The 24,134-nt window shown below is 52.0% G+C and overlaps 3 protein-coding genes and 1 long non-coding RNA gene across 11 annotated transcripts in view; 2 read left to right on the top strand and 2 right to left on the bottom strand.

Moving 5' to 3' along the window:
- Positions 1 to 2,414, top strand: part of LOC120949999 (uncharacterized) — a 35,762-nt gene extending 33,348 nt beyond the window's left edge. For all 3 annotated transcript variants that reach the window (XM_040367694.2, XM_040367721.2, XM_040367704.2), the window contains one exon: positions 41 to 2,414. In XM_040367694.2, the coding sequence (XP_040223628.2) occupies positions 41 to 961 (921 nt within the window). In that variant the 3' untranslated portion in view covers positions 962 to 2,414. The remainder of the gene's footprint in view (positions 1 to 40) is intronic.
- A 287-nt stretch (positions 2,415 to 2,701) lies between these two features.
- On the bottom strand, positions 2,702 to 6,609 carry LOC120950061 (uncharacterized). Its single transcript, XR_005751096.2, has 2 exons — positions 6,515 to 6,609; positions 2,702 to 5,989 (listed from the first exon to the last, which is right to left on the bottom strand). It is a non-coding gene; the product is annotated as an uncharacterized LOC120950061 (long non-coding RNA).
- Positions 2,771 to 24,134, top strand: part of LOC120949972 (CAD protein) — a 26,626-nt gene continuing 5,262 nt past the window's right edge. The window contains exons 1-4 of one of the 4 annotated variants that reach the window (XM_049608091.1): positions 2,771 to 2,884; positions 6,248 to 6,761; positions 6,836 to 10,419; positions 10,506 to 10,610. In XM_049608091.1, the coding sequence (XP_049464048.1) occupies positions 6,269 to 6,761; positions 6,836 to 10,419; positions 10,506 to 10,610 (4,182 nt within the window). In that variant the 5' untranslated portion in view covers positions 2,771 to 2,884; positions 6,248 to 6,268. Of the gene's footprint in view, positions 2,885 to 3,458; positions 3,527 to 3,587; positions 3,668 to 5,679; positions 5,773 to 6,247; positions 6,762 to 6,835; positions 10,420 to 10,505; positions 10,611 to 24,134 lie in introns of those variants that run through there. The other 3 variants (XM_049608093.1, XM_049608092.1, XM_049608090.1) reach the window with 3 other exon arrangements.
- LOC120950019 (uncharacterized) lies at positions 13,545 to 22,867 on the bottom strand. Of its 3 annotated transcripts, none has more exons than XM_040367735.2 (4): positions 20,162 to 22,867; positions 16,730 to 16,867; positions 14,667 to 16,647; positions 13,545 to 14,563 (listed from the first exon to the last, which is right to left on the bottom strand). In XM_040367735.2, exons 1-4 carry the CDS (start codon positions 20,593 to 20,595, stop codon positions 13,814 to 13,816), a joined length of 3,303 nt encoding a protein of 1,100 aa, XP_040223669.2. In that variant the 5' UTR covers positions 20,596 to 22,867; the 3' UTR covers positions 13,545 to 13,813. The 3 variants fall into 3 exon arrangements, with proteins under 3 accessions (XP_040223669.2, XP_040223678.2, XP_040223685.2); XM_040367744.2 differs by having other exon boundaries at positions 13,545 to 14,545; positions 20,162 to 22,863; XM_040367751.2 differs by lacking the exon at positions 20,162 to 22,867 and adding an exon at positions 16,973 to 20,155.

Here is a 24,134-nt window from a genome sequence, read left to right as displayed (position 1 = left end):
AATGTTACTAACGCGCCATCTTCTCGGTTTTGCTTTACAGATCGGTATGGTGAAGTCACCGGTAGAGGGCAGCACCGCCGCCATGGTACGGCTCGAGACGCCCGTCGTCTACTCGGACTTTGTGCGACCCATCTGTCTGCCCGATCTGCCGCTCAAGGAGACGATCGATCGCAGCGACAACAGCGTGACGCCGACGCCGCACGCGGAAAAGTACTCGACCGGCGGCAAGTCCTCGAAGGCGGTGGTCGGCCGCAAGCTGAAGGAGTACCGGCAGTACTTCGAGATGCCGGGCGAGGACGAGCTGGCGGCGGACGAGTACGGCGACCTGAACGAGGCGGCCAAGTACGTCAACCAGTACAGCGCAGACTTTGCCGACGAGCAGTACCACATCCCGCAGGCGGAGGCTGCCGTCGGGCCGGTGCAGGGCCGTCCCACACCGTCACCACCGTCGGCGGGTGTACCGTCGGCTGCCTATCCGCTGCCCGCCAACTCGCCGCAAACGAACAACTACATCTCCGCGCTGAACTACATCAGCTCGGGCGGTGCCGCGAACGTGGGCGCGCCGGGCGGTGGCGTTGGGTTCCTCCAGCAGCCGACCAAGCTGGGCAAGCAGAGCCAGTGGACGAACTGCAACACGCTCGGGTGGTCGCGCCAGCGGGACCATCTGCAGCGGGTGCAGCTGAAGCTGATCGACATGTCGCCGTGCGAGAACATCTCGATCGCGACGGTGAACAGCATGTGCGCGGAGTCGGCCTACCACAAGCAGGACTGCAGCGAGGAGGAGTTTGCCGGCAGCCCGGTGGTGTGCCTGCTGCCGAGCGATCGGCGCTGGGCCCTGGTCGGCATTAGCTCGTGGCGCATCGCCTGCGCCCCGAACGGTATCGAGCGCCCCCGGATGTACGACAAGATTACGCCCAACACGCCCTGGATACGGGACACGATCTCCGCCACGGTGACGTGAGGGGGCGTCCAGAGAGAAAGCGAGAAATAGAAATAGAGGTGCAAACATTCACACATAACCAAAAACAGAAACACGAACAAAAAAATCACAGATTAGCAATGTAAAGGGATAAGTGAGTCACTTCGCCGTCAAGTGTTGTAAACAGCTTTGTGATAACGATTGCCACAAGTCAACTGAATACATATGTGTATGTGTATATGTGTGTATGTTTGTGTGTGTGTGTGAGTGTGTTATCTGCTTGTACCTTGGAGAAGGATGTGTAGGAGCTGTCAATTGTGACAGAGAGGTCTTCGCAGATCTAGCATCTGTCAAATGTGACAGCGAGATAGAAAGATCTTTGCAGAGATTAGACAGTTGCAGGTGTTTGATGTATGCCATGTTATATAGAGGAGCATCTGGTTGCATGCTGAAATCCGCAAGAAAGAGAGAGAGAGAGAAACTATGCATTACAGAGAGAGCAGAGATATACTATAGATAGATGGATTTTCCACTCTCCAAAAAATAGTAATTAGACTACATGACATCACACAAACCTACTACGTCACCGTTAACAATGCATCACCACGGTGATCAGTTCCACGTGGACTGAGCCATCCGCAACCGGTCACTTCGGCTAGTTTCTTTTGAACGACTCGCTCCGTTCCAACTCGAGTAACTAGTTACTCTTTGCGTTACTTGTCAACCGCCGGCAAACTCCCATCTCTAGTGCGCTTCGGTTTTGTGTATAAAAAGAAGTGGCGATACGTCGCTCTGCAGTATTGCAGAGTCTCGTGCGGACGCAACGCGTGCGCAGCAGGGCTGAAGAACTGTTTGCGTTGGAGTGTATGTTTTGCTGTGGATATGGCAATTAAAGGAGAAGCCGGAGCCGAAGGAGACAGCATTTTCTCTTCTCTTCTCTCTCTCTCTCTCTCTCTCTCTCTCTCTCTCTCTCTCTCTCTCTCTCTCTCTCTCTCTCTCTATTGCGCACCCGGATACCTCGGTGCCCTCGCAGTTGGGCATGGGCAGCTTTGTTAGCTTGGTTTGTTTGTACTTACCCTTCTTATCTTATTAACCCTCGTACTTAGACCGTTCTAGATAAGCGTGCGTATAGCTCCGATGAAAGTGGATCAACGGTATGCATGTGTGTGTATGTGTGTGTATGTATGTAGTGTGTGAACGGTATGGACGATACGATTTTTTTAGTGTTACGACATCATCTTTACTCATATTTAGCGCTCTAGCGGCTGCGGGCGATTAAATTGCAGGCCGCCAACGCCGCACGGATAAGTGGATAGTGTAGCTAATCGTAGGCGCTTGCCAGATCGGCGCCGTATAGCGTTCGTAAAATGTTTGAAAAATGAATCGAAAGTACTGGATGGTATTTAGTTGTTGTAATCAAGCATCGTGTAATGGCGGCCACTCTGGAGGTTTCCACCTGTTTGCACAATAAATCAATTCTTTTGTATGCTTGTTACTGGATGCGTTTTGTTGTTGCTGAGTGACAGTCCGAATTTTCCAAGAAAAAGTGGTAAAACATGGCGGGAAAATCCATTTGCGTCAAACGAGTAGAATAAACTACACCACCCAACGGTGGATTCCCGTTTTTAATGTAGCTAATTGAAAAATCGATATTTGCACATACACACGTGTGTCGCCGGAACATGTATTGGTTAAATGGCCAAGTCCCAGTGGGTATATACATATGGTGGACTAATAGTTGTGTTTGCTCAAGCTGATTAAATAGGCTACGCTTCGATAACGTCTGGTTGAAGTAGTGACTTTATGGTTTATTCGATACAGCACATCTATTACAGTTCTTTGCGTGGTGTGGGAAGGGGTTGAATAGCGTGTTTTAATAAGAGTTTCGTGAAACGGTTGCGCACGAGTGCTAGTGTGGCAGATACACCCGTGTAACGTTGCATCCAGTGGAAGCGTTTGGTATCCGTAAGCGTAATTAATACTAACGTCTAAACAAAGAGAGCGGTCCCGTGGTACAGTCGTCAACACGCACGACCTAGCAACATGCCCGTCGTGGGTTCGAACCCTGTAACTTGAAAGTATTAAGTCTTGAATGTATTTTGTAGTATAGGCCGGCATGAATGACCGCGTATGTCGTTACGCGCCAAATAGAAGAAGAAGACAAAGGCGATCAAAGGCTGTGTATGGAGCGTGTGCGTAGATAAAGGGTTTAATGACAGACGATTTTGGCAGAATAGAACGGAGCACGGAGTAAATATCCTAATAAAATTTTAATAGAAATGAAAAGGCATCCACCTTGTCGCGGCAGAACAGACTGCAAACTTCTCTCATCTTTAAGATGAGTTTTGATTAGTGAGATGAGCTTCAGTGTGTGATGCCGTATCTCGCATGAGTGTTGCTCAGTATGGCAGGGTTCTCCAGACTTTTCAGCTCACGGGCCGCATTGCTCACAAACAACGCGGGCCGTAGCTAAGAGACTCCTGACCTATACAAGGAATGAGCGCTCACGCGCTCGGAATATGTAAAATCCTGGATCATTATTGTGTTGGGCGTGTACCAGCACAGATCATTCCGAGAGCACTCCAGTTTGCTCGGTGATTTTTAAAGGCAGGCTCTTTAAAGACATGTGCAGGGCAAACGATTAAACGCTAACGCTTTCGATTGCAGCTTCCTCACCAATCAAAAACCATAGCAAACATTCTGCAATCAAGACCCGTGGCACCATCAACCCGAACACTGGCATACTGTGTACGAGCCACAAAATAAAAGTTTCGTTAAACATTGAAACAATGCAATCGGCCCTAGATACACCGCAAAATTTTGCCGCTCATGTAAAGTGCAAAACTAATTGCATGTTTCCTGCAATTGTGCAAACATACATGCTATCCTAATTTTGTGCATAAATCGTGTTGAATATTTGTGCAAGTAATTGGTTAACATGTCTATACCCAGCTAATGCAAATGTACAAGCTGTGCCGTCCGCTTACATTGTGGCGTATATCGCTTAAGCAGGCTGTATAAACAAACTGACCACGCGGTCTGTTTTGCGCATCAGCGATACGTCGCACGGAGTTGTCAAAATGCGTTCAAATCTTAACGACGACCAACTGCAACAATAGACGGACTGCAGCAACGGTCACCTTTGCTCCTGCTCTCATCCCGCACGCTGGTCAGTAGCGCCTGTTGACCTGTTGACCAGTAGCTGATCCACGAGATAAGGCATTGCCACTGTAAACACATTGAAGCTATAGTTTGCAATCCAAAGTGTGTTACAAAGTAAAACATTGACAGGTTTTGTATTGTATTGCACACAACACTCATGGTGTTTGTCGTCAGGCAACTGCTTGACAAGGACCATCGGTGGTAGAAACCGGATTTTATGGCGCGCTTTGGCATTGTGGCATGTTAACCACCTCACAGATCGTAAAAGTAGCACGTAAATCGTGGCTTTATGATTTTTTTAAATCATAGCAGAAGGGAACCGAAGAAGATGCGGTCGTGATGGCAAATTTTGATTACAAGCTTGTTTCATTGCAACCACATGGTCGAGATTGTGCTGAGCTGCACATGAAATGGAAGGGCTACATGTAGCCAGTTTAATGTGGCCAGTGGTTTCCAGCCCATCCAGCACCAAACCACGTGCGTGCTTGAGCAGAACCGAAAGAGCGTAAAAAAAAAAAAAATTACCCAAATTGACAGCAAATACCCGAACGGAAAAGTTCCACGAATATCACCGAAATTCCACCAGCCCGTAGTGTCCCATCACTAGCGGAACCCCTATCAAAAGCAGATGCTGACGTTGTGTGCGTCGTTGCGTATCCACGCATGTGTTAGGTGCCTCTGGACCTTAGCTTCATATATCATATCGACCAAGGACTGTTTAGGAACCAGGTCAAGTATTAGCCAAAATTGGTTTGGCCATCTTGGATGCCATTTGACAGCAGAACGCCCTTGAAAACTCATCAAACCCTTAAACCAGGGGTCTCCAAACTTTTCAGTTCGCGGTTGCCGCATTGCCTCACATATAATGGTGTTGAGGGCCATTTTTCCGTTGTTTGTATTTAATGCGGACGTTTAATTTTCGTCTATTTAAGAAAATGCTAACATAACATACAAAACTTCTACAGCTTTCTATTATTTAAGCTTTGTCTACGTCTCTCAAAAGCAGCAATTACATTTTCTTTAAAAATAGTCAATAATTAACTATTAATTTAAACCTTTAAAAAGTCGCCTCGGTCGCATGCGGCCCGCGGGCCGTAGTTTGGAGACCCCTGCCGTAAACCATTTTTATTAAAACAGACATCAATACATTTGGTGAAACATTCAATAATCAATTTACAATTTTCTTCTGGTGATCAGACCGATTTGACATTTTTATCAGAATTAAACTTTGAATCGTAAAGGGTTCTTAGATGTCAAACTGCCTATTAAGAACTTTTGACTACTTGTCAAATCGTTATACATTACTTGACCTCGTTCCTACACTGCCCTTGATATCGACCATGTTGCCCACAAACAAAGCAAACCGGTTTTTGTCTAGCTAGAGCAGTAACAATAAGCGTCGCAATGTATGGGGTATCACAGCCACAATCAAATCCACTTTCAGATGTGGACAGATGTGATCCTGTCTCTTTCCTACGCACGGTGCATGATTTACCGAAAACGCACATGTGTGTGATTGACGAGAGAGAAACAGAAAAGAAAAAAAAATCAACAGCAAACAAACAATCGCTGCGGTTGAGGTTAGAAAAGTGTTGACGATCATTTACACGTGCGCCATCCTACTGGAAGCGTAGTTAAAAACGTTAAAGGATTTAAAGGGGAATCAGCAAATCGGTTGAAGGATTCATTCCGTAAGCATTTTGAAAAGTAACTCTCCATTGCTGGTGTAGTTTGGTTTTTGTTTTTTTTTTCGAACCCGTTTGCGTTTGTCCGAAAGATGTGGAGCGAGAATCGAGTCCATGCCGGTTATGCTTGAGCAAACGCGATAAATCAGGCTTGTGCGTGTTTGTGTGTGTGTGTGTGCCCGAGATGCCATCTTCAAAGCACTTTATCCCGAGACACGAGGAACTGAAAGTGACAGAAAAAAAGAAAGAAAAGGGAGAAAGTGTTATTCAATGTAACAAATGAGATATTATAAAAATGGAGTTCCACACATCATTCAACCAAATGCAAAAGAAAGAAATCTAAGCTATCGTTTCGTGTTTGAACACGCTCACACACACACACACACACGCGCCTCAATCTCAAAAAAACAAGTCGTTGGGTGTGCGTGTGCGGCAAGGCTAGCGTCCACTGAACCTTTTCCTGTTTCCAACCCAACCGCAGGTAGAGTACGCGCGATCGACAATGGGACCGAAAGAGATGGAGAGCGAGCGGCGGGACGAGCCGCCACCGGTTGAGGCGGCCGAGACGGTCGAGTACCGGCCGGCGACGGCTTCGCTCGTGCTCGAGGATGGTACGATCATGCACGGGCACCCGTTCGGGGCGCCGCTGTCGGTCGACGGCGAGGTCGTGTTTCAGACGGGCATGGTCGGCTACCCGGAATCGATGACCGATCCGTCCTACCACGGCCAGGTGCTGGTGCTGACGTACCCGCTGATCGGCAACTACGGCATCCCGGACGCGGACCTGGACGAGTGCGGGCTGATGCGCCACTTCGAGTCGAACAATCGCATCTGGACGGCGGGCCTGGTGGTGGGCGAGATCTGCGACGAGCCGTCGCACTGGCGCAGCAAGCTGACGCTGTCGGAGTGGATGGCCCGGCACGGTGTGCCCGGCATCAGCGGGATCGATACGCGCGCGCTCACGAAGAAGATACGCGAAAATGGCACGATTTTGGGTGAGTGGGCAGGGTCTGCTCGGTTTCCGGCCTGCTTTTTACTTTCATTCCTTTTTTGCCTTTTTTTTTTTTAGGTAAGATTGTGCAGTCGCGCGTGACGTCCATTGCCGGCTTCAACTTTAGCAACCAAAACCTGCGCAACCTGGTGGCGGAGGTGTCGCTGGCGCAGCCGCGCACCTACAACCCGACCGGGTCGCCGCGCATCTGCGCGATCGACTGCGGGCTGAAGCTGAACCAGGTGCGCTGCTTCGTGAGCCGGGGCGCCCGGCTGGACGTGGTGCCGTGGAACGCACGGCCCGATCCGGCCGAGTACGACGGCCTGTTCCTGTCGAACGGTCCGGGCGATCCGGAGACGTGCCGGGAGGTGGTGGACAATCTGCGCGCGCTGCTGCTGCCGACCGACGGGCCCGTCAAGCCCATCTTCGGCATCTGCCTCGGGCACCAGATCCTGTCGACGGCGGCCGGCTGCCGCACGTTCAAGATGCGGTACGGCAACCGGGGCCACAACCTGCCCTGCATGCATCTCGGCACGCGCCGCTGCTACATGACGTCGCAGAACCACGGGTTCGCGGTCGACTCGAGCGAGATGCCGGCCGGCTGGGAGGAGCTGTTCACCAACCTGAACGACGGCACGAACGAGGGCATCGTGCACCGGACGCGCCCGTACTTTAGCGTCCAGTTCCATCCGGAGCATACGGCCGGCCCGACCGACCTGGAGGTGCTGTTCGACGTGTTCCTGGAGGTGGTGCGCGAGTACCGCGGGGGCGTGCAGGCCGCCATCGATGCCGCCCCGACCGTGCGGGAGCGCTTGAACGACCGGTTGCGCTTTGTGCCGCCCGTCCCGATCGAGCTGGAGCGGCCGAAGAAGGTGCTGATCCTCGGCTCGGGCGGGCTTTCCATCGGGCAGGCGGGTGAGTTCGATTACTCCGGCTCGCAGGCGATCAAAGCGCTCAAGGAGGAACGCATCCAGACGGTGCTCATCAACCCGAACATCGCGACGGTGCAGACGTCCAAGGGGCTGGCGGACAAGGTGTACTTCCTGCCCATCACCAGCCACTACGTCGAGCAGGTGATCAAGGCGGAGCGGCCGGGCGGCGTGCTGCTAACGTTCGGCGGCCAGACCGCCCTCAACTGCGGCGTGGAGATGGAGCGGGCGGGGCTGTTCGCGCGGTACGGCGTGCGCATTATGGGCACGCCGATACGCTCCATCATCGAGACGGAGGATCGGAAGCTGTTCGCCGAGCGGGTGGGAGAAATCGGCGAACAGGTCGCACCGTCCGCGGCCGTCTACTCCATCCAGGAGGCGCTGGAGGCGGCGGAGCGCATCGGCTACCCGGTGATGGCGCGGGCCGCCTTCTCGCTCGGCGGGCTCGGGTCGGGCTTTGCGAGCAGCGCGGACGAGCTGCGGGCGCTCGCGAGCCAGGCGCTGGCCCACTCGAACCAGCTCATCATCGACAAGTCGCTGAAGGGCTGGAAGGAGGTGGAGTACGAGGTGGTGCGGGACGCGTACGACAACTGCATCACCGTGTGCAACATGGAGAACGTGGACCCGCTCGGCATCCACACCGGGGAGAGCATCGTGGTCGCACCTTCGCAGACGCTGTCGAACCGCGAGTACAACATGCTGCGCTCGACCGCGATCCGCGTCATCCGGCACTTTGGCGTGGTGGGCGAGTGCAACATCCAGTACGCGCTGAACCCGGAGTCGGAGGAGTACTACATCATTGAGGTGAATGCGCGCCTGTCCCGCAGCTCGGCGCTCGCGAGCAAAGCGACCGGGTACCCGCTCGCGTACGTGGCCGCGAAGCTGGCGCTCGCGATCCCGCTGCCCGACATACGCAACTCGGTGACGGGCGTGACGACCGCCTGCTTCGAGCCGAGCCTCGACTACTGCGTGGTGAAGATGCCGCGCTGGGATCTGGCCAAGTTTGCGCGCGTCAGCAAGAACATCGGCAGCTCGATGAAGAGCGTCGGCGAGGTGATGGCGATCGGGCGCACGTTCGAGGAGGCGTTCCAGAAGGCGCTGCGCATGGTGGACAGTGTGAGCGGGTTCGACCCGTACCTGAAGCCGGTGAACGAGCAGGAGCTGGAGCAGCCGACCGACAAGCGCATGTTCGTGCTGGCGGCCGCGCTCAAGGCGGGCTACAGCGTGGAGCAGATCTACGAGCTGACCAAGATCGACCGGTGGTTCCTGCGCAAGATGAAGGGCATCATTGACTTTACGGTCGAGCTGGAGGGGCTGGAGCACGGGTGCGTGCCGGAGGCGGCGATGCTGCGCGAGGCCAAGCGGCTCGGCTTCTCCGACCGCATGATTGCGCAGTGCGTGAAGAGCACCGAGCTGGCGGTGCGCATGCAGCGCAAGGAGCACGGCGTGCTGCCGTACGTGAAGCAGATCGACACGGTGGCGGGCGAGTGGCCGGCCTCGACCAACTACCTCTACCTGACGTACAGCGCGACGGAGAGCGATGTCGAGTTTCCGGGCCAGTACACGATGGTGATCGGGTCGGGCGTGTACCGCATCGGCAGCTCGGTCGAGTTTGACTGGTGTGCGGTCGGGTGTCTGAAGGAGCTGCGCCGCCTCAACCACAAAACCATCATGGTGAACTACAACCCGGAAACGGTCAGCACGGACTACGACATGTGCGACCGGCTGTACTTCGAGGAGATTTCGTTCGAGGTCGTGATGGACATTTACGACGCGGAGCAGCCGACGGGAATCATCCTGTCGATGGGGGGCCAGCTGCCGAACAACATTGCGATGGATCTGCACCGGCAGCAGGCCCGCATACTCGGCACGTCGCCCGAGTCGGTCGACAGTGCGGAGAATCGGTTCAAGTTTTCCCGCAAGCTCGACCGGAAGGGCATCCTGCAGCCGCGCTGGAAGGAGCTGACCAACCTCGAGTCGGCGATCGAGTTCTGCGAGGAGGTGGGCTACCCGTGCCTGGTGCGGCCGTCCTATGTGCTGTCCGGGGCGGCGATGAACGTCGCCTACTCGAACCAGGACCTCAAGACGTACCTGAAGCACGCGTCGGACGTCAGCAAGGAGCATCCGGTGGTGATATCCAAGTTTCTGATCGAGGCGAAGGAGATCGACGTGGACGCGGTGGCGGCGGACGGCGTCATCCTCTGCATGGCCGTGTCCGAGCACGTGGAGAACGCGGGCGTGCATTCGGGCGACGCGACGCTGGTGACGCCGCCGCAGGACCTCAACCGGGAGACGCTGGAGCGCATCAAGGAGATTGCGCGCGACATTGCCGACCTGCTGGACGTGACCGGCCCGTTCAACATGCAGCTGATCGCGAAGAACAACGAGCTGAAGGTGATCGAGTGCAACGTGCGCGTGTCGCGCTCGTTCCCGTTCGTGTCCAAGACGCTCGACTTTGACTTTGTGGCGCTGGCGACGCGCGTCATCGTCGGGCACACGGACATTGAGCCGGTGGAGGTGATGCACGGGCGGGGGCTGGTCGGCGTCAAGGTGCCGCAGTTTAGCTTTTCCCGGCTGGCCGGCGCGGACGTGATGCTCGGGGTGGAGATGGCCTCGACCGGGGAGGTGGCGTGCTTTGGCGAGAACCGGTACGAGGCTTACTTGAAGGCGATGATGTCAACCGGTTTTCAGATGCCGAAAAAGTCCATTCTCCTCAGCATCGGTAGCTACAAGGTAAGGGGGGGGGGGGTTGACATTTCTTCGACTTTGGCGACTAATTTTTGTTGTTTTTTTCCACTCACGCACACACGCAATCACAGCATAAAATGGAGCTGCTGCCCTCGATACGCATACTGGAGAAGATGGGCTACAAGCTGTACGCGTCGATGGGGACGGGCGACTTTTACACCGAGCACGGGGTGGAGGTGAGTAGGCAGCGGCCCAAGAAAAAAAAACACACACACACACACTTGACACGTGGCACTTGCATGGCACAGCTCTAAACACTACAATGATAATAACAATAGCAATACCAATGACAGTTCAATCCCGGAGCGGAGCAATGTGGGTGCGGCCGGCCCGGCTGTTGCAATCAAAGTGCGGGCCGAGTCATTCGAAGAGGGGCGAAACACGTTCGACGTATGTGTAAACGCAATCCGCGCCGCACTGGTGTCTGTGTAGACACATTGCGCGTGTCATTTTGCACAACACCTGCACATGTGCTGCACCAGAACTGCACTGTTATGACGCGTGTCCCGCCCGGTGTTCGTGTTGGTGATGTCCGTGCGGAACTAGCGGTGTGTGCGGCAGCTTCGTTCGAATACACCCGGCAGCGCGATAAAAATCGCCTTTCGAAAAACGAACCGAATGTAACCGGAATCGATTTTTGACATTTTCATTTTAGAGCCTCACGGTTGTTGGTGGTTTTCGTTTGCTTTGTCGTTTTCGGGCATCAAACGATCTATGAAGGATATTTTGAATCGACGCATTTATTTTCGTTTTTATAACAAGGCTATTTTGGTTTTTACCATACATATTTCAATCATTGCGTCGATCATTGTTTCTGCTTCATACAGGGCAGTCAAACTCTATGGCCCCGCGACCGCTTGAGTCAAAATTTATTTTAGAAGCATTTCTGTTTCTATAGTACCAGTCGGTCAATTCCGGACTCCTGAAATCATGAAGAGATTTTCAATTTTGCAGGCTTCTCTAATAATTGTCATACCATCGTCATCGTCATGAAACGTTGTCGACTTTTTCCTACCTTCTCTCTATGCATGTATGCATAAAAAAAGATAAGAATTTAAAAGAAGGTAGGTAAAGACGGACCCTTGATGTAAGGAATGTTTCAAACAGAGATTTATGAATACAGTGATGATGTGAACATGTGCAGGCTTTATTAAACGCTTATATTTTATCAGAAATTGCTTTAAAACTTTGTTGATGCTCCAACAAACTTTATGTTTTTGTCATCAATTAAAAACATATGTTTTTTATTTTTCGTGCAGCTTCGGTATGCTCGGGTATGGCGGAAGACTTGCGATAGGAAAGATGGGCACTATGAAGGGTAAGATGATCACTTACAGAAAATGTTAGCAATTGAACAGGCTTACAGTATTTTAATTGTTTACCCACTTCCCTATTGGTACCTATTGTTTCCTAGGAACATACACTCTTCCATAAATTTTGGAGCGCCACTACGAATGAATTCGTAGAAACATGTTCTAAGGCATTGCTGTAAGCTCTACCACCAGCAGCTACGGCTTAGCTCTGAGTTTGAGAAGGTATAATTTAGGTTTACATTATAGGAAATTACTCAAGTACGCTACTACAGCAAGTTTGATGGACTTGTTAATAGGCCCTTCAGGTCATTTCTATGTCAATTATGTCCAAGACAAAATCCAAGTTTCAATCATCGATCCTTGAAAAGCTGTAGAATTTTTTATCTATTCCTTGATGGATGTCGCATCAGTTTCACTTTACTTCAATTGCACAAAGAAATGGTTCAAATCATGGCGAAAGTAACAGCATTAATGGTGGTCGTTTTCACCGGTATTCTGTTATTCGTAGATTTCAATTTGTTTTGTTCATAACATCCGGTTAGACGTAATTGAAACCAATTTGATGGCTCTCTGCTAATCAGCAATAGAAAGCAGAAGCAAAGTTGTAGAGCTTAAGATCTCAACAGCGAAATTAGATACACAAGCGCGAACATTTGTTTTGATGCTCAAATGCTGTTGCCTCTGAATCAGGTTGGATGCTACATTGTTCAACTAGTTAATAATATCTTTTATCCAGTGTTTATGTGAGGTGTCCATCGTTCCCACAGTGTCCGTCGTTACCTCTCTTTCCCGAACACTATAATTACCGGACCTAGCAATTTTGACCGGTATCGCTTTAATTCAACTAGCTAACAGTAACAATATCAACTGAGATGACAATGTTTCAACATGGCACGATTGTACATTGCTGACATTGCTTCATGGTATATTCCAAATATATTCAGTTATATAGTTATTTACAGCGTTAATAATGGTATGAGTTTTCTATGAAATCCTAAAGATTTTGGGAACCATTTAGACACATTTAACAAAATAATGATTTTTTCTCTGCGATGTAACGAAACTACATGATTAAACCGTCAAACGCTTTGTAAAAGACCAACAAAAAAAAACTTAATTACTTCCAAATAAGCGCGTGGAATGCATTTTAGAGCAATACCACCGCTATTGGTTCAACCATCGCTGTAGGAGCTTTTACGTTTACGTGTCTTACGTGTTCTTACCCACTAACTTCATTCCAACAGCTGTCTTTGCCCGAGATACGCGAGTACAAAAAACATTATTTATCACCGGTACAGGAAGGCTATCAAGCAACAAATATTCTTGATATACTCAAGCGCCATTGGTAGGTGCAGAGAACGGACTTGATATTTGTTTTTGTTTTCATACGTTACCGAAATGCTGTCAAAATTAGTTAGCATGTGATTGGCTGACATTATTTGTACATCCATAAATTACGCCACAAAACAGCGTGGATGAAAAAAGCTATAGTTGTGGTGGCGGGGTGTAATAAGTTATGTGCACATTTTTTCTTTAATTGAATCGCCCTGGCACAAAGTTCGTCCAGCGGAAGTGATCGTGCCTGAGCGACATCTTGGCCACAGGCTGCAAATAACTGTCTCGAAAAATTAGTGACAACAGCAAGTACGACAAACGACCAGTTCCTTGTAGCTGGTTAGTCGTGCTTTAGCTAGAAACATTCAAAACGCTCACGCCCCTCGAATTCTTCTCCGACACGATCGGGTTCGTCGCCAGCATCGGTTACACTAACTAGTTCCTCACGGGACAAACAACCCGTTACTTTTGTGGTAAGATTTTTGTTTGTTTATTAGTACAAGCAGTTACTTTTAGTACAACAACACTTCGGCCCGACAGCAGCCGAACCCGCGCGGCAGCTGTCCCGCTTTGTCACCATGGTAACCCGGTACCATTTATCACAGAAAAAGGGTTTTCCTACCGCTTCGTGGAGTGTTCCTAACGCCTTTGTTTTCATCCTCGCTCACTCGCACCTACTCTCTCTCTCTCTCTCTCCTTCTCTTCCACTTACTGCACATTCACGCCGATAGCTATCGGTAACCCTGTCTCGGTGTGACCGTAACGTTCCCGAGCAGCCGCGAGATGTCGTCGATCTCGTCGGACGAGCGGGGCGGACCGCCGGCCGACCGCCTCGGTCCCGCCCCCGGTGACTTCGGTGCGTGTATCTGTACGCTGACCTGCTGCTGGTGCTGCTGCTTCTGGGACGGCCGGCGGCTGCGCAGCCCGCCCGCAGGCTGCGCCGACAGCCGGCGGGACGGGCGCCGCTGCTTCACATCTTCCCATTCATCCTCCTCCTCTTCCTCCTCCTCCTCGTCGTCGTCTTCATCGTCGGGCGAGAAGAAGCGCTGCGGCTGCTGCTGGCGCTTCGCACCACCGGACGAAGTTTGTGGCCGGACGTTCGTGTAGCTGGTCCGTTTGCTGTTCTGCCGGGCGACTGATACCTTCCGGCGCTGCTGCTGCTGCTGCTGCCGCTCGGTCGTGCTGGTGCGCTTCGGCAGGGCCGGCCGGTCCGCCCCCTTCGCACTGGCCCGGGCCAGCTCCTGCCGCAGGCCGTAGATTTGCGTGAGGAACTGGCGCGCCTCCTCAATGCCCTCGTCGTCCGCCAGCAGGTTGCACAGCCGCTCGGCCTGCCGCAGATAGATGAGCGCCTGGTTGAGCGCCCGAAATCCGCCCGACACCCGCGCCATCTCGATGAAGTGCTCCACGAACAGTCCGTAGATGAGCTGACGCCGCAGATTCTCCATGTGCTTCAGCGGCAGGAACTGCAAGTTGAACACAAACTACTCAACATCAACGAGTCTTCTCCAAAACAGACACACACACACACACACAACAACAAACAACAACGTTGTTTACTTTCCCCCACCGTACACCGTCACCTACCGTCAGATCGATCGACTCCACCGACTGGCGCCGCTCGGGCTGGACCGCCCGCTCCTTCTTCAGCTGCTCCGCGACGAGAAAGCGCACGATGCGGGTGCGCTTGCGGCGCGACTCCACCTCCTGCTGGTGGTAGTACGCCATCGAGCCGACCGCAATCTCGCGCTCGTTCGCCTCGTTCTCGTCCGAGTCCTCCGCCGCCAGGTTTTCGTCCTCGTCGCGCAGCATCGGGTTGACGATCTTGAGCGGGTTGTCGATCACCAGGAACGAGTACAGCCGCTTGATCCGCACCTTCGGGTAGAAGGCGAGCCGGGCGCTCGGCAGCTTCAGGTTGCGCAGCGCTATCAGCAGATGCATCACCGGGTTCTCCGTGATGCGGAAGATGCGCTTGTGCAGTTCGACCAGCACCCGCTCCGGCACGTTCTCGAACAGGTTGCGGGCAGGGAGAAAGTAGTCGGGCAGCGTGTGCGTCTTGATCCGGTCGAGCAGTGCGTTGAGGAAGCGCAGCAGCGCCTCGCCGAGGTAGTCTTCCGGCCAGGCCGCGTAGTTCGTTTCGCACTGCCAGAACAGGTGCGCCCGCAGATGCTCGAGCCCGAACATGCTCAACCCGGGCGTTAGCGTCGGCTCCACGAACGTCTTCAGCAGCAGCACCGTGATCATGTAGATCTTGATCTGCGTGCCCGTGAGGCAGCTCTCCAGGTACCGTTCCGCCTCGGGGAACACGATCTTCCACTCGAGCTGCCGGTGCCGGTTCTGGCCCTGCTTCGGCGCGTACCCGCTCGGGATGACGTGGCACCCGAACGACTTCACCTTCTGGATCATCGGCTGCGTCGGCCACTGGAACTTCTGCCGCGTCAGCGGGTTAATCTTCACGTCCCGCTTCCGGTGCACCCACTCGATCGCTTCCCGCGGCCACGGCGACAGGATGGCCGGGACGATCTCCCACTGGCCGCTGTACACGACCGCCCCCTTCCAGGTGGCGCTGCGCAGATCCTCCGCCGGGATGTCGAGCTCGGCCGCGAGCGTGTCCTGGAACAGGTTGACGAAGTACGCCAGGAAGCCCTTCGAGTTGAGATACTGTCTCCGCTCGGTCGTGTACTCCGCGTTGCTGTGGTGCTGCTGGTGTCGCAGCTTCCCACTGCCACCGGGACCACCGCCGCCCTGCCCCCGGTACATGCTCAGCTTGTGGTCGGTGCCCTCCGACTCGTCGTCGCTGTAGTAGCCCTCGTGCACCTCGATCGGGCAGCAGATCGTGGTGATGCAGTAGTCCGGCAGGACGGTCGTGCTGACGGGCGCCTCGTCTCCCCCGGCCGACCGCATCACGCTCAGCGGCTGGTGCGTGTTGATCGCGGTAATGTACGCGTAGTCGTACTCGCTGCTCGGTGGTGACGTGGAGCTGGTGGAGGTCGACGGTACGCCGGCGTTCGCGAGCAGCAGCTGCGATTGGGGCCGCTTCCCGTACACACCGTTGCTCGTCTTCACCATGATGCTGTCCCGGTACTTGAGCTTGGCGAACCGGTTCGCCCCCCGTCCCGCACCTGTGTCGTCATCCTCCTCTGCGTCATCTTCCTCCTCCTCATCGTCATCCTCATCCTCGAGAGTATCACTTTCGCTGAGACTGTTCACCTTCGCCATCCCGTTCGGCAGCTTCGGGCCGAGCCCGCTCGGCCCCGGCTCGGCACCGAACGCCAGGATGCGGTCCAGGGCGGGCGCCGGATTGTTCGGCTTGATGTACTCGACGCTCTTCAGCTTGATGTAGCCGTGGTGGCAGTGGGTGCGCCGCTTCCGCACCGCACCGGCATCGGCACCGCTCTGCTTCAGCTTGTCCTCGAGCGCGTCCTCGATCTCGAGCTTGTAGATCGGTGCGTCCGTCAGGATGCTGTAGACCGAGCTGTCGCCCGGGTTCGTGATCTCGATGTTGTCGTGCACGACGTAGCAGGTCTGCGTGTGGAGCGGCAGCAGGCGGTTCTTATTCGGTCCATGTCTGGTTCGGGGCACAGAAAAGAAAGCATTAACCTGAGGTCACTCAGGGAACGGTGGTATCATCTAAACGGGCGACTACTTACTTGGCGTAGAACTTTACCCGCTTGTCGACGGCCTCCAGCAGACGGTCGGGCAGGATGACTGTTTTGCAGTGGCGCGAAGTTTTCCCGTTCCGTCGGTTCTCTTCGTTGCGATTCCGCTCGACCGCTTCCCACATTTCCCTGGAGGAGGAGAACAGAAGAGTGTGAGGGACAGGTTTGTGAGTTCCAGGGAAACTTGTGTGACTGGCTAGAGTTAGTTGTCAGACTGTTCCGGGATATCTGTACCCTGCCGATCCATCAGATCATGACGTAAAGCAATACTTTTCCAATGCGCTGGACGGTGATGGCACGATAGTGTACACTCGATGTGATGCACTCGGGCAGATAAGAGAACGGAGACACTACCAGCCACGACACAGCCGCGGAGTCGCTAAGTAGCGACAAAGTCTCAGCCCGTATGTCTCAGTCCGAGAGGATATGAAGGTTTTGAATTTTTTCGGGGGTCGGGCGGCTTCTCAATCTCGCAACGCGCCAGAACGCAATTGGATGTCTGAGTCGAAGCGTCATCGTCGAGATAACCGAGCGAGAGTGTTCGCTGGCGCCTCTGCCTTTGCGCTAGGTGTTACATTCGTCACCTTATCTCACACCCTGGAGGCTCTCACATTCCACAATGGTGCACGATGTACCAATTTGGAGCGTAGTGTGTGCTTCCCACCGGGCCGTTTTTCAGCTCGGTGGATTGGAGAGAGAGAGAGTTCCCACTACATCCCCCAAAAACTTGTTCGAGTTTATACCACCTCTCTCCAGGTGGTCCAGGTATTTTTAGTACCTGTGTGAATGAAACTGAATCATCTGAATGAAAACTGCCGCAAGTAGCCTGAAGTAGGCGGCCGCGTGTACCGGGCTGAAATTGATTAGGCTAGCACCCATGGCCCAGAACCCATAGAACGGGAACACTGTATGAAGTGTACCTTGTAGCTCTACCAATCTGAACCACCGAGCCCCAAACAGACACGGTGGTACTGACATTGAGCTTCCTCGCGACAGTAAAACATCTGATCGGTGATTGATGATAAACCTCCCCAACCGTTCGGCAGCAATGCTCACCGTGTGCATGTGTGTGTGTGTATGTACGTCGTGTGCCAAATGGCAGGCAGGCGGCCGATCTGTAGAAATCGGCAAATGTTACAACCCGGCTCACGACATTGTAGCCGGCTCACTTGTTTCATGAGGCGGCTTCTCTGTCGGAACTCGGGGCTACAGATTGTTAAACAATCGAAGCTGTCAGGCTGGTACACGGGGGGCGGAATGATTTATGACGCGCCGCCAGTCCCATCCGATTCAGCGCGTGAGTCAGATTCTGTGCCCAACCCCCCCCCCCCCCTCGGGATCGGTACTGAAGTTTCATTCATACAAGCACGCGACCTGCGAGGTCTGCGAGCGCCCCCCCAAAAGACATGACCTGGTCAACCTCAATCCCTTTTGCTGCTCGTGCAAAGCGGAAGTATGTGAGCTGTGTAGCCTCCTCCTGTTGCCCACTTTCGGACGCATGGTCGGCCTTATCAGGTCAAACATGTCGGCACGGTTTCGGAACTCTCGCACACTCGAAGCGATAATGTTCAATTTGTAACCGGGGCAATTGAACCTGAAGTGCTCGGCGTACTATCTGTCCTAGCGAGGCAAAGGGATTACCCTGGGTAGATTACCCGGCCCGCGGCAGATGCGGCAACATAGAAAGGAAAAGCAAACACACGTCAGTTTGACACGGTCATCGTGTCTTGTTCTGAAGTGTTCTGTTTGTAGCGCAGTACACACTCTGCCTTCGTAATTGGTTTCACGAGGTGACTATTGAGTGGATTTCTTGATGTTCAAGGTTTTTTTTCATTCTGTGTTTATCTGACAGTTGGCAGCAACAAATGTCCCAAGGAAATGCTCTATTTCTTAGAGTTTACGCATTGTCACACACAGCAGGTAGTGCATCAGACGTCCTAGTGGTTCTTTTGATCTACTTGGGGCTCAGATTTTGAAATGGAGAGCTCAAAAATCCTAATGACCTAAGGAAGGATATACTAAATTACTTAGAGCCATAGCCCTATCACACATTGCAGGAATTGCATTAGATGTGCAATTGGATTTTTGGGTCTGCTTCGAGTTCTGATTTTGATGTTGAAATACCGACATTTCTAATTCCTGATAAAAGAAAGAAGGTGAAGTGCTATGCTGCTTAGAGCCTGTGCAATATCTCACACTGAAGAACGAACATTGAGCATCAAAGTGGAGTCTAGACATTCATCCGTATGATGAATTGGGATGGTTTAGCAAATGAATTAGGATAGAGTAGCAAATGCTCTATCGTCTACAGCCTGTGCGGCATAGCAGGAAGGACAGTGGACGTCCGAGAAGTTTTCTTAGGCTACACGGAGGTCAAATTTCCGACAATGTCCAATGTCTACACGAAGGTCAAATTTTAACAATTGAAGTTCAATCTTTCCGATATCAGATATCACCCACGGGAAAGGAAAGCTGTATCGTCTAAAGCCTATGGCGATATCACTCAAACCAGGACGTAATTTGAACACCCGAAAGATCCACTATGAACTTGTTGTAGCTCAATGTTTTTAAAAAAGAAAAGAGCGATATCTTGCACGGAAGGGCCCTGCTCTTGTCGCCTACAGCGATATCACCCACAGCAGGACGTACCGCGAACGCACTCCGCTGTATTTGCACACCGTTATCAATTAGAATAAGTGATCGGTACGGTTGGTGACATCACACCGGTCATCACACAGCAATCATCTCGTCCACGCAACGACCCCGCCATCGACGGTTGCTTCGGCAGCAACGGTTGCTTATCACCATCGCTACCACACCACGTCGGGGGGGGGTGCTCGAGACCACCGAGCGAGCTGCGTGATCTGACCGATGTTTCCGCCTCCAACTCCAGCTGCTAATTGGAGTGGCTGCTGGCTGAAACCCTCACCACAGGCCCTCGCTGCTTTTTCACTGCCGACGGTGCCACGGCCGGTCATCCTGGGGTTTTCGGGTGGGTTGGAATGTTTGTGCTGCTGGTGCTGCTGCTGCGCATTCTTGACGCGTATGCAATGCCATTTCCATAAGATAAGCGTTCGGCACCTGTACGGGAGGAGGGAGATGACCACGATGCACACACACACGCGCATACCGAGAGGTACGATGACCACGAAGGCAAATATTGGAGAAAAAAGAGGAACGACCCATCACGACGTGTCCGAAGTACGAACACTTCAGGTGGAGCCGGATATTGGCTAGATTCTGGAAGATGTGTTGAGCAGACAGTTGTCTAGTGGTTGAAAGGTGTTGGGGTTGGTGTTGGTAGGTTGGTTGGAGTTGGTTGCTAGAACTACTTCGGAGGTACAATTCTGTGCCAAGGGATTGCTAAACCCAGAGAGAGAGAGAGAGAGGAGTTCTTCTTTGCCCAGAAAAAGCCCCACTTACCTTTCAAAGTTCCCGTAGAACTGGACGCCGAGCACCAGCTGGTTGAGCACGAAGATGTCACTGTTGAACGCGAGCTGGTGCTGCATCCGCCGCTTCGCCTCCGAGTCGTAGTCGCTCTCCTCCAGCTTGGCCTTGGACTTGCGCACGATCGGCGGCGGCTCGGTGTCGCGCAGCTCGTCCAGCTTCGACCTGCGCTGCTTCGATCTGGACGCGCTCGCCTTCCGTTCCAGCTGCTGCTTCTTCTTCTTCTTCTTCTGTTGCCGCTTTGCCTCCTTTTCGGCGCGCTGGCGTGCCTTGGCCGCCCGCCGCTCCTGCTCCCGCCGCTCCTGGGACAGCTCGCGGGCGGTCTGCTCGCGGCGCTGCTTGCGGGCCATTTCCGCCTCCCACGGGTTGTTGCCACCCGGCGCCTGCTCCTTCGACTGGGACCGGCCCATTTGCGTCCTATCGAGGGACCCTCCCCCCCCCCCCCCTCCTGCTCCCTTCCTCGACTTTCCTTTGGCTGGATTGAGTCGTTGGCGTTAAAGTTGTTTGCTGGTGAAGAGGGTGTTCAGGGTGCTACCACATGACGACACTGCTGGGATGCACTGCTTACCCCCACCCCCTCCCCGAAACCTCTCTCTCTCACACACACACACACACAGTCTGCTAACCCTGTATGACGCACACCCACACACACACACACACACACGCACAGTGGCACACGGCGCAGTCGGGGAAAGAGGAGCACGACAGCGCACACGCGAGCGAGTCCAAGGTAATACTGCCAAGGGCTGCCGGTACCTGAGTACGTGGTGACCGTACCGTCGCACTGCTCGGGATCGGATGCGTGCCGCTGCTGCCTGGTCGGAGCCGACGACCAGCACATTGCGCAGGTTTCGGCCCAGGTAGACGCGCAACGGAACGGCGCTGTTATCAGCGAACAGCCCGTACCACCTACTCCTAGCAGCCGAGTGCTTTCTATCTCTCCTTCTCCTTCTTTCGCAGAGCCGGCAGAGACGGCAGCTGTCTCTTTCCTTTTCTCTCTGCGCGGCATAATGTGGTGCGCTGAGTCTGCAGAAGAGCAACTTGACAGGGAGAGAAATTTGTTTTTGTCCCGCTGTTATCGACACTCGTTTCGATATGCACGCCACTCCGGACTCCAGCCCCACTCCCCACGGTACAGCTGCGCGCCGTTCCTGCTCTGCCTGCCAGAGGAGTACTTTTATTTTCGTTCGCTCGGCTCGGTCATCCTTCTCGGTCTTTCCCGGCTGACTCTTTGTCTCTCACGCACTGTCCCATTAACTTTTGGTTGGTTTGTTTGCTTCGGGCGACGGATCTGACGTAAAGAGTTCCACCTCACTCTTTCGGGAGGAACCTGAGCACTTCACAGACCCAAGACCCTACACAACCTCGGCCAGCGTGCGATATGCATATGACTCGCTCGAGCAGGCGCGCCCTCCTGTAGCGGTTTTTCGCGGTCTCGCGAATTTTAATTACGATGATTGAGACATCGTGCACCCGGGTTGTTCGGTCGAGCACTCGTCGAGGTTCCCTACATTGTCACCCGGGAGGCGATCGGTCGATAAGAGGGCGCAGCGTAGCGACCGGCCCGGTCGACCAGTTCCGCATGCGGCACTTAAGAAAATTGATTCACGGGATTAGGGTACGACACCGGTACGAGCCGTGGGTTGGCCCCGTGGCTTTACTACCAGAAAAAAAAACCAATCAAGCGCAAGTACATGTGTTACGGGACATGGGATGTGGACATAAATGCCGTGGGTGGGAGTTAATAAAAAACAAAAAACATACATCCAACCTGACAACCTGGAGTGGCCCTTCATTCCGTAGGACCCGTGAGAGCACCCGGGACACTTTTGCTGTACATGTCGCTCGTACAGAACAATGCCGCTCGTTCGGCTTGTTTAGAAGCGGAATTGGACGCTTCTTTTGGGACGCTTCCAAGTGGAGGTGTAATTAGTGGAGAAAGCATGCGCACACGGGGCTATAGAGAGCTTACGAGCGGAATGTATTTATTGTTTATTTGCTCAATATTTCCATCGCATGTCTCAAGCGTTTCAGGAAAACAAAAAGTCGACTCAGGAAGAAGTTAAGGGTAGATTTGATAGATTTTTGAAGATGACATTCTCTTATATTATGAGTAAACATCACCTGGAAATAATTAAACGAATACTCCTACAGCGGTTTCTCCAACTTCAACCTCAAATGTTTTGTTTAGAATACCTTTACTGGGAGTTGAAGAATGACAAAAAAGGTGGTCAGTGCATCAAAACAGCATCTTGAGAAGGAGTTTTTCATTTTCATATTCTTCTTTGGTGCCTAGGGAAACTTGAGGTCGTCAGAACGATCGTCGAAGTAAATGGAACGGTTGGGTGTTTTGTTTATAGAGTCTCGCAACTGCATTCGTCTCCCGGAAGTAAAGGAACGTTATTGACTACCTTCTTTACGGCATTGCAATCAGATTGGCTTGATTGGGAAGCCTACCTTGAAGGTTCAATGACTGGATGCGCAACGATGGCTCGAGCAACTTTGAAAATTACACTTTTTTCCAAAACAAAGATGTTAAGGCATTCCAATTCTGCAATTATGTTAATGTTCTGGTGAATGCTGTGAGTAGTGCCTTGCAACGAATTACCGTAACGAATTTCTATCCAGAAATGGGTCATCAATCTTTCACGGTATTCGTTTTATTTAAGTATAATTGTTTGCTGTTTTCATAAGAATTTTACTAAATTAATTGTAATAATATTTTTGAACAAAAAAAAAAAAACTACAGAAATATGAAACTTTAAAAGAGACCATCCTTTATGTACACTGCGTGCCAAAAAGGTAGCAGCACCTGTTAGTGGTAAAAATCTACTTACAGTATCTCGTGGGAGTTGGAGAGGGCACACTTCATCACAGATTTTTTATTTACTATATTGAAATGAAGCTTTGGAAAAATCTTTAAGAGGTACGTTTGTTTAGCAAAGCACTGTTCTTTACGGAAGTATTGTATTCAATTTTACGAAGAAATGAGCATGTAAAACTGTGGAATGGTACGGACTGTTCAAGGAAACATATGTTCGTTGGATGGTTACAATGATTTGTTTATTTATCACGATGTTTCTTGTTCCCTTTTAAATCGCTTTCATTTTTAATTGCCTCCATGCCCTGTTTGCCCTTGTGCGGTGTGTTTACTGCGAGAGTTTTCCCCTGAAGTTTGATCTGTTCTTCTTCACCATATGAGTGATGATGGTTTGTGATGTTTATAAATATTTCAAAACATAAAAAAAACAAAAAGACTGCAAAGAGTGTGGCATCGATGCGATGCGCTTAATGGACTTCAACCATCCGCGGGATGTCAAGCATATGGTGCTCCAGATCTTCAGACGAACGGGAGCGTTAGTTGTAGTGTTTCGAATAACCGATTTGCCCTTGAGCTGATAGACGTTAAACAATACCATCGAGGTAGTTTCGTGCTTTTCGTTTGTATGCAGAAGAAAGGGTGGGACTATGATCTGTACTGTCGTCATCATCATCATCATTTCCTTCGTGGTAGCACAGCTGATAGACATGACTCCACAAAATTTGGAAGAAGTTTAGTTGTGCGATTCATCTAGGGTAGCGTTGGTCCTAATTGGCTATTATTTCACTTCAAAATTAGCAAATTTTATGCGAATGCAATGGAAAAGCTTCCGGCTTGTAGAACGCAACGCTTTAATGACGAGGCGCTGCCGCAGCGCTTATCCAGCGCACGTCATCACGATACATTACCTCATTTTATTAATTCTCTCTCTCTCTCTCTACTCTCTTTTCTTGTCTCTCTTTCTTTCTCTCTCTTTCCACATCTCCAACACTCTCTATATATCTCTGTATCTTTATCTACTTCTCTCTCTCTCTTTCTCTTTCCCCCTCTCTCTTTTTTTCTTTTTCATTCCCTTCACCTCTTATTCTCTCTTTCTCTCTTTCTTCCTCTATTTTCCTTTTCTTTATA

This window comes from Anopheles coluzzii, chromosome X, assembly GCF_943734685.1.
Source record: "Anopheles coluzzii chromosome X, AcolN3, whole genome shotgun sequence".
NCBI lineage: Eukaryota > Metazoa > Arthropoda > Insecta > Diptera > Culicidae > Anopheles > Anopheles coluzzii.
Note: the sequence above shows the minus strand (reverse complement) of the source record. Positions and strands in the feature narration are given on the sequence as shown.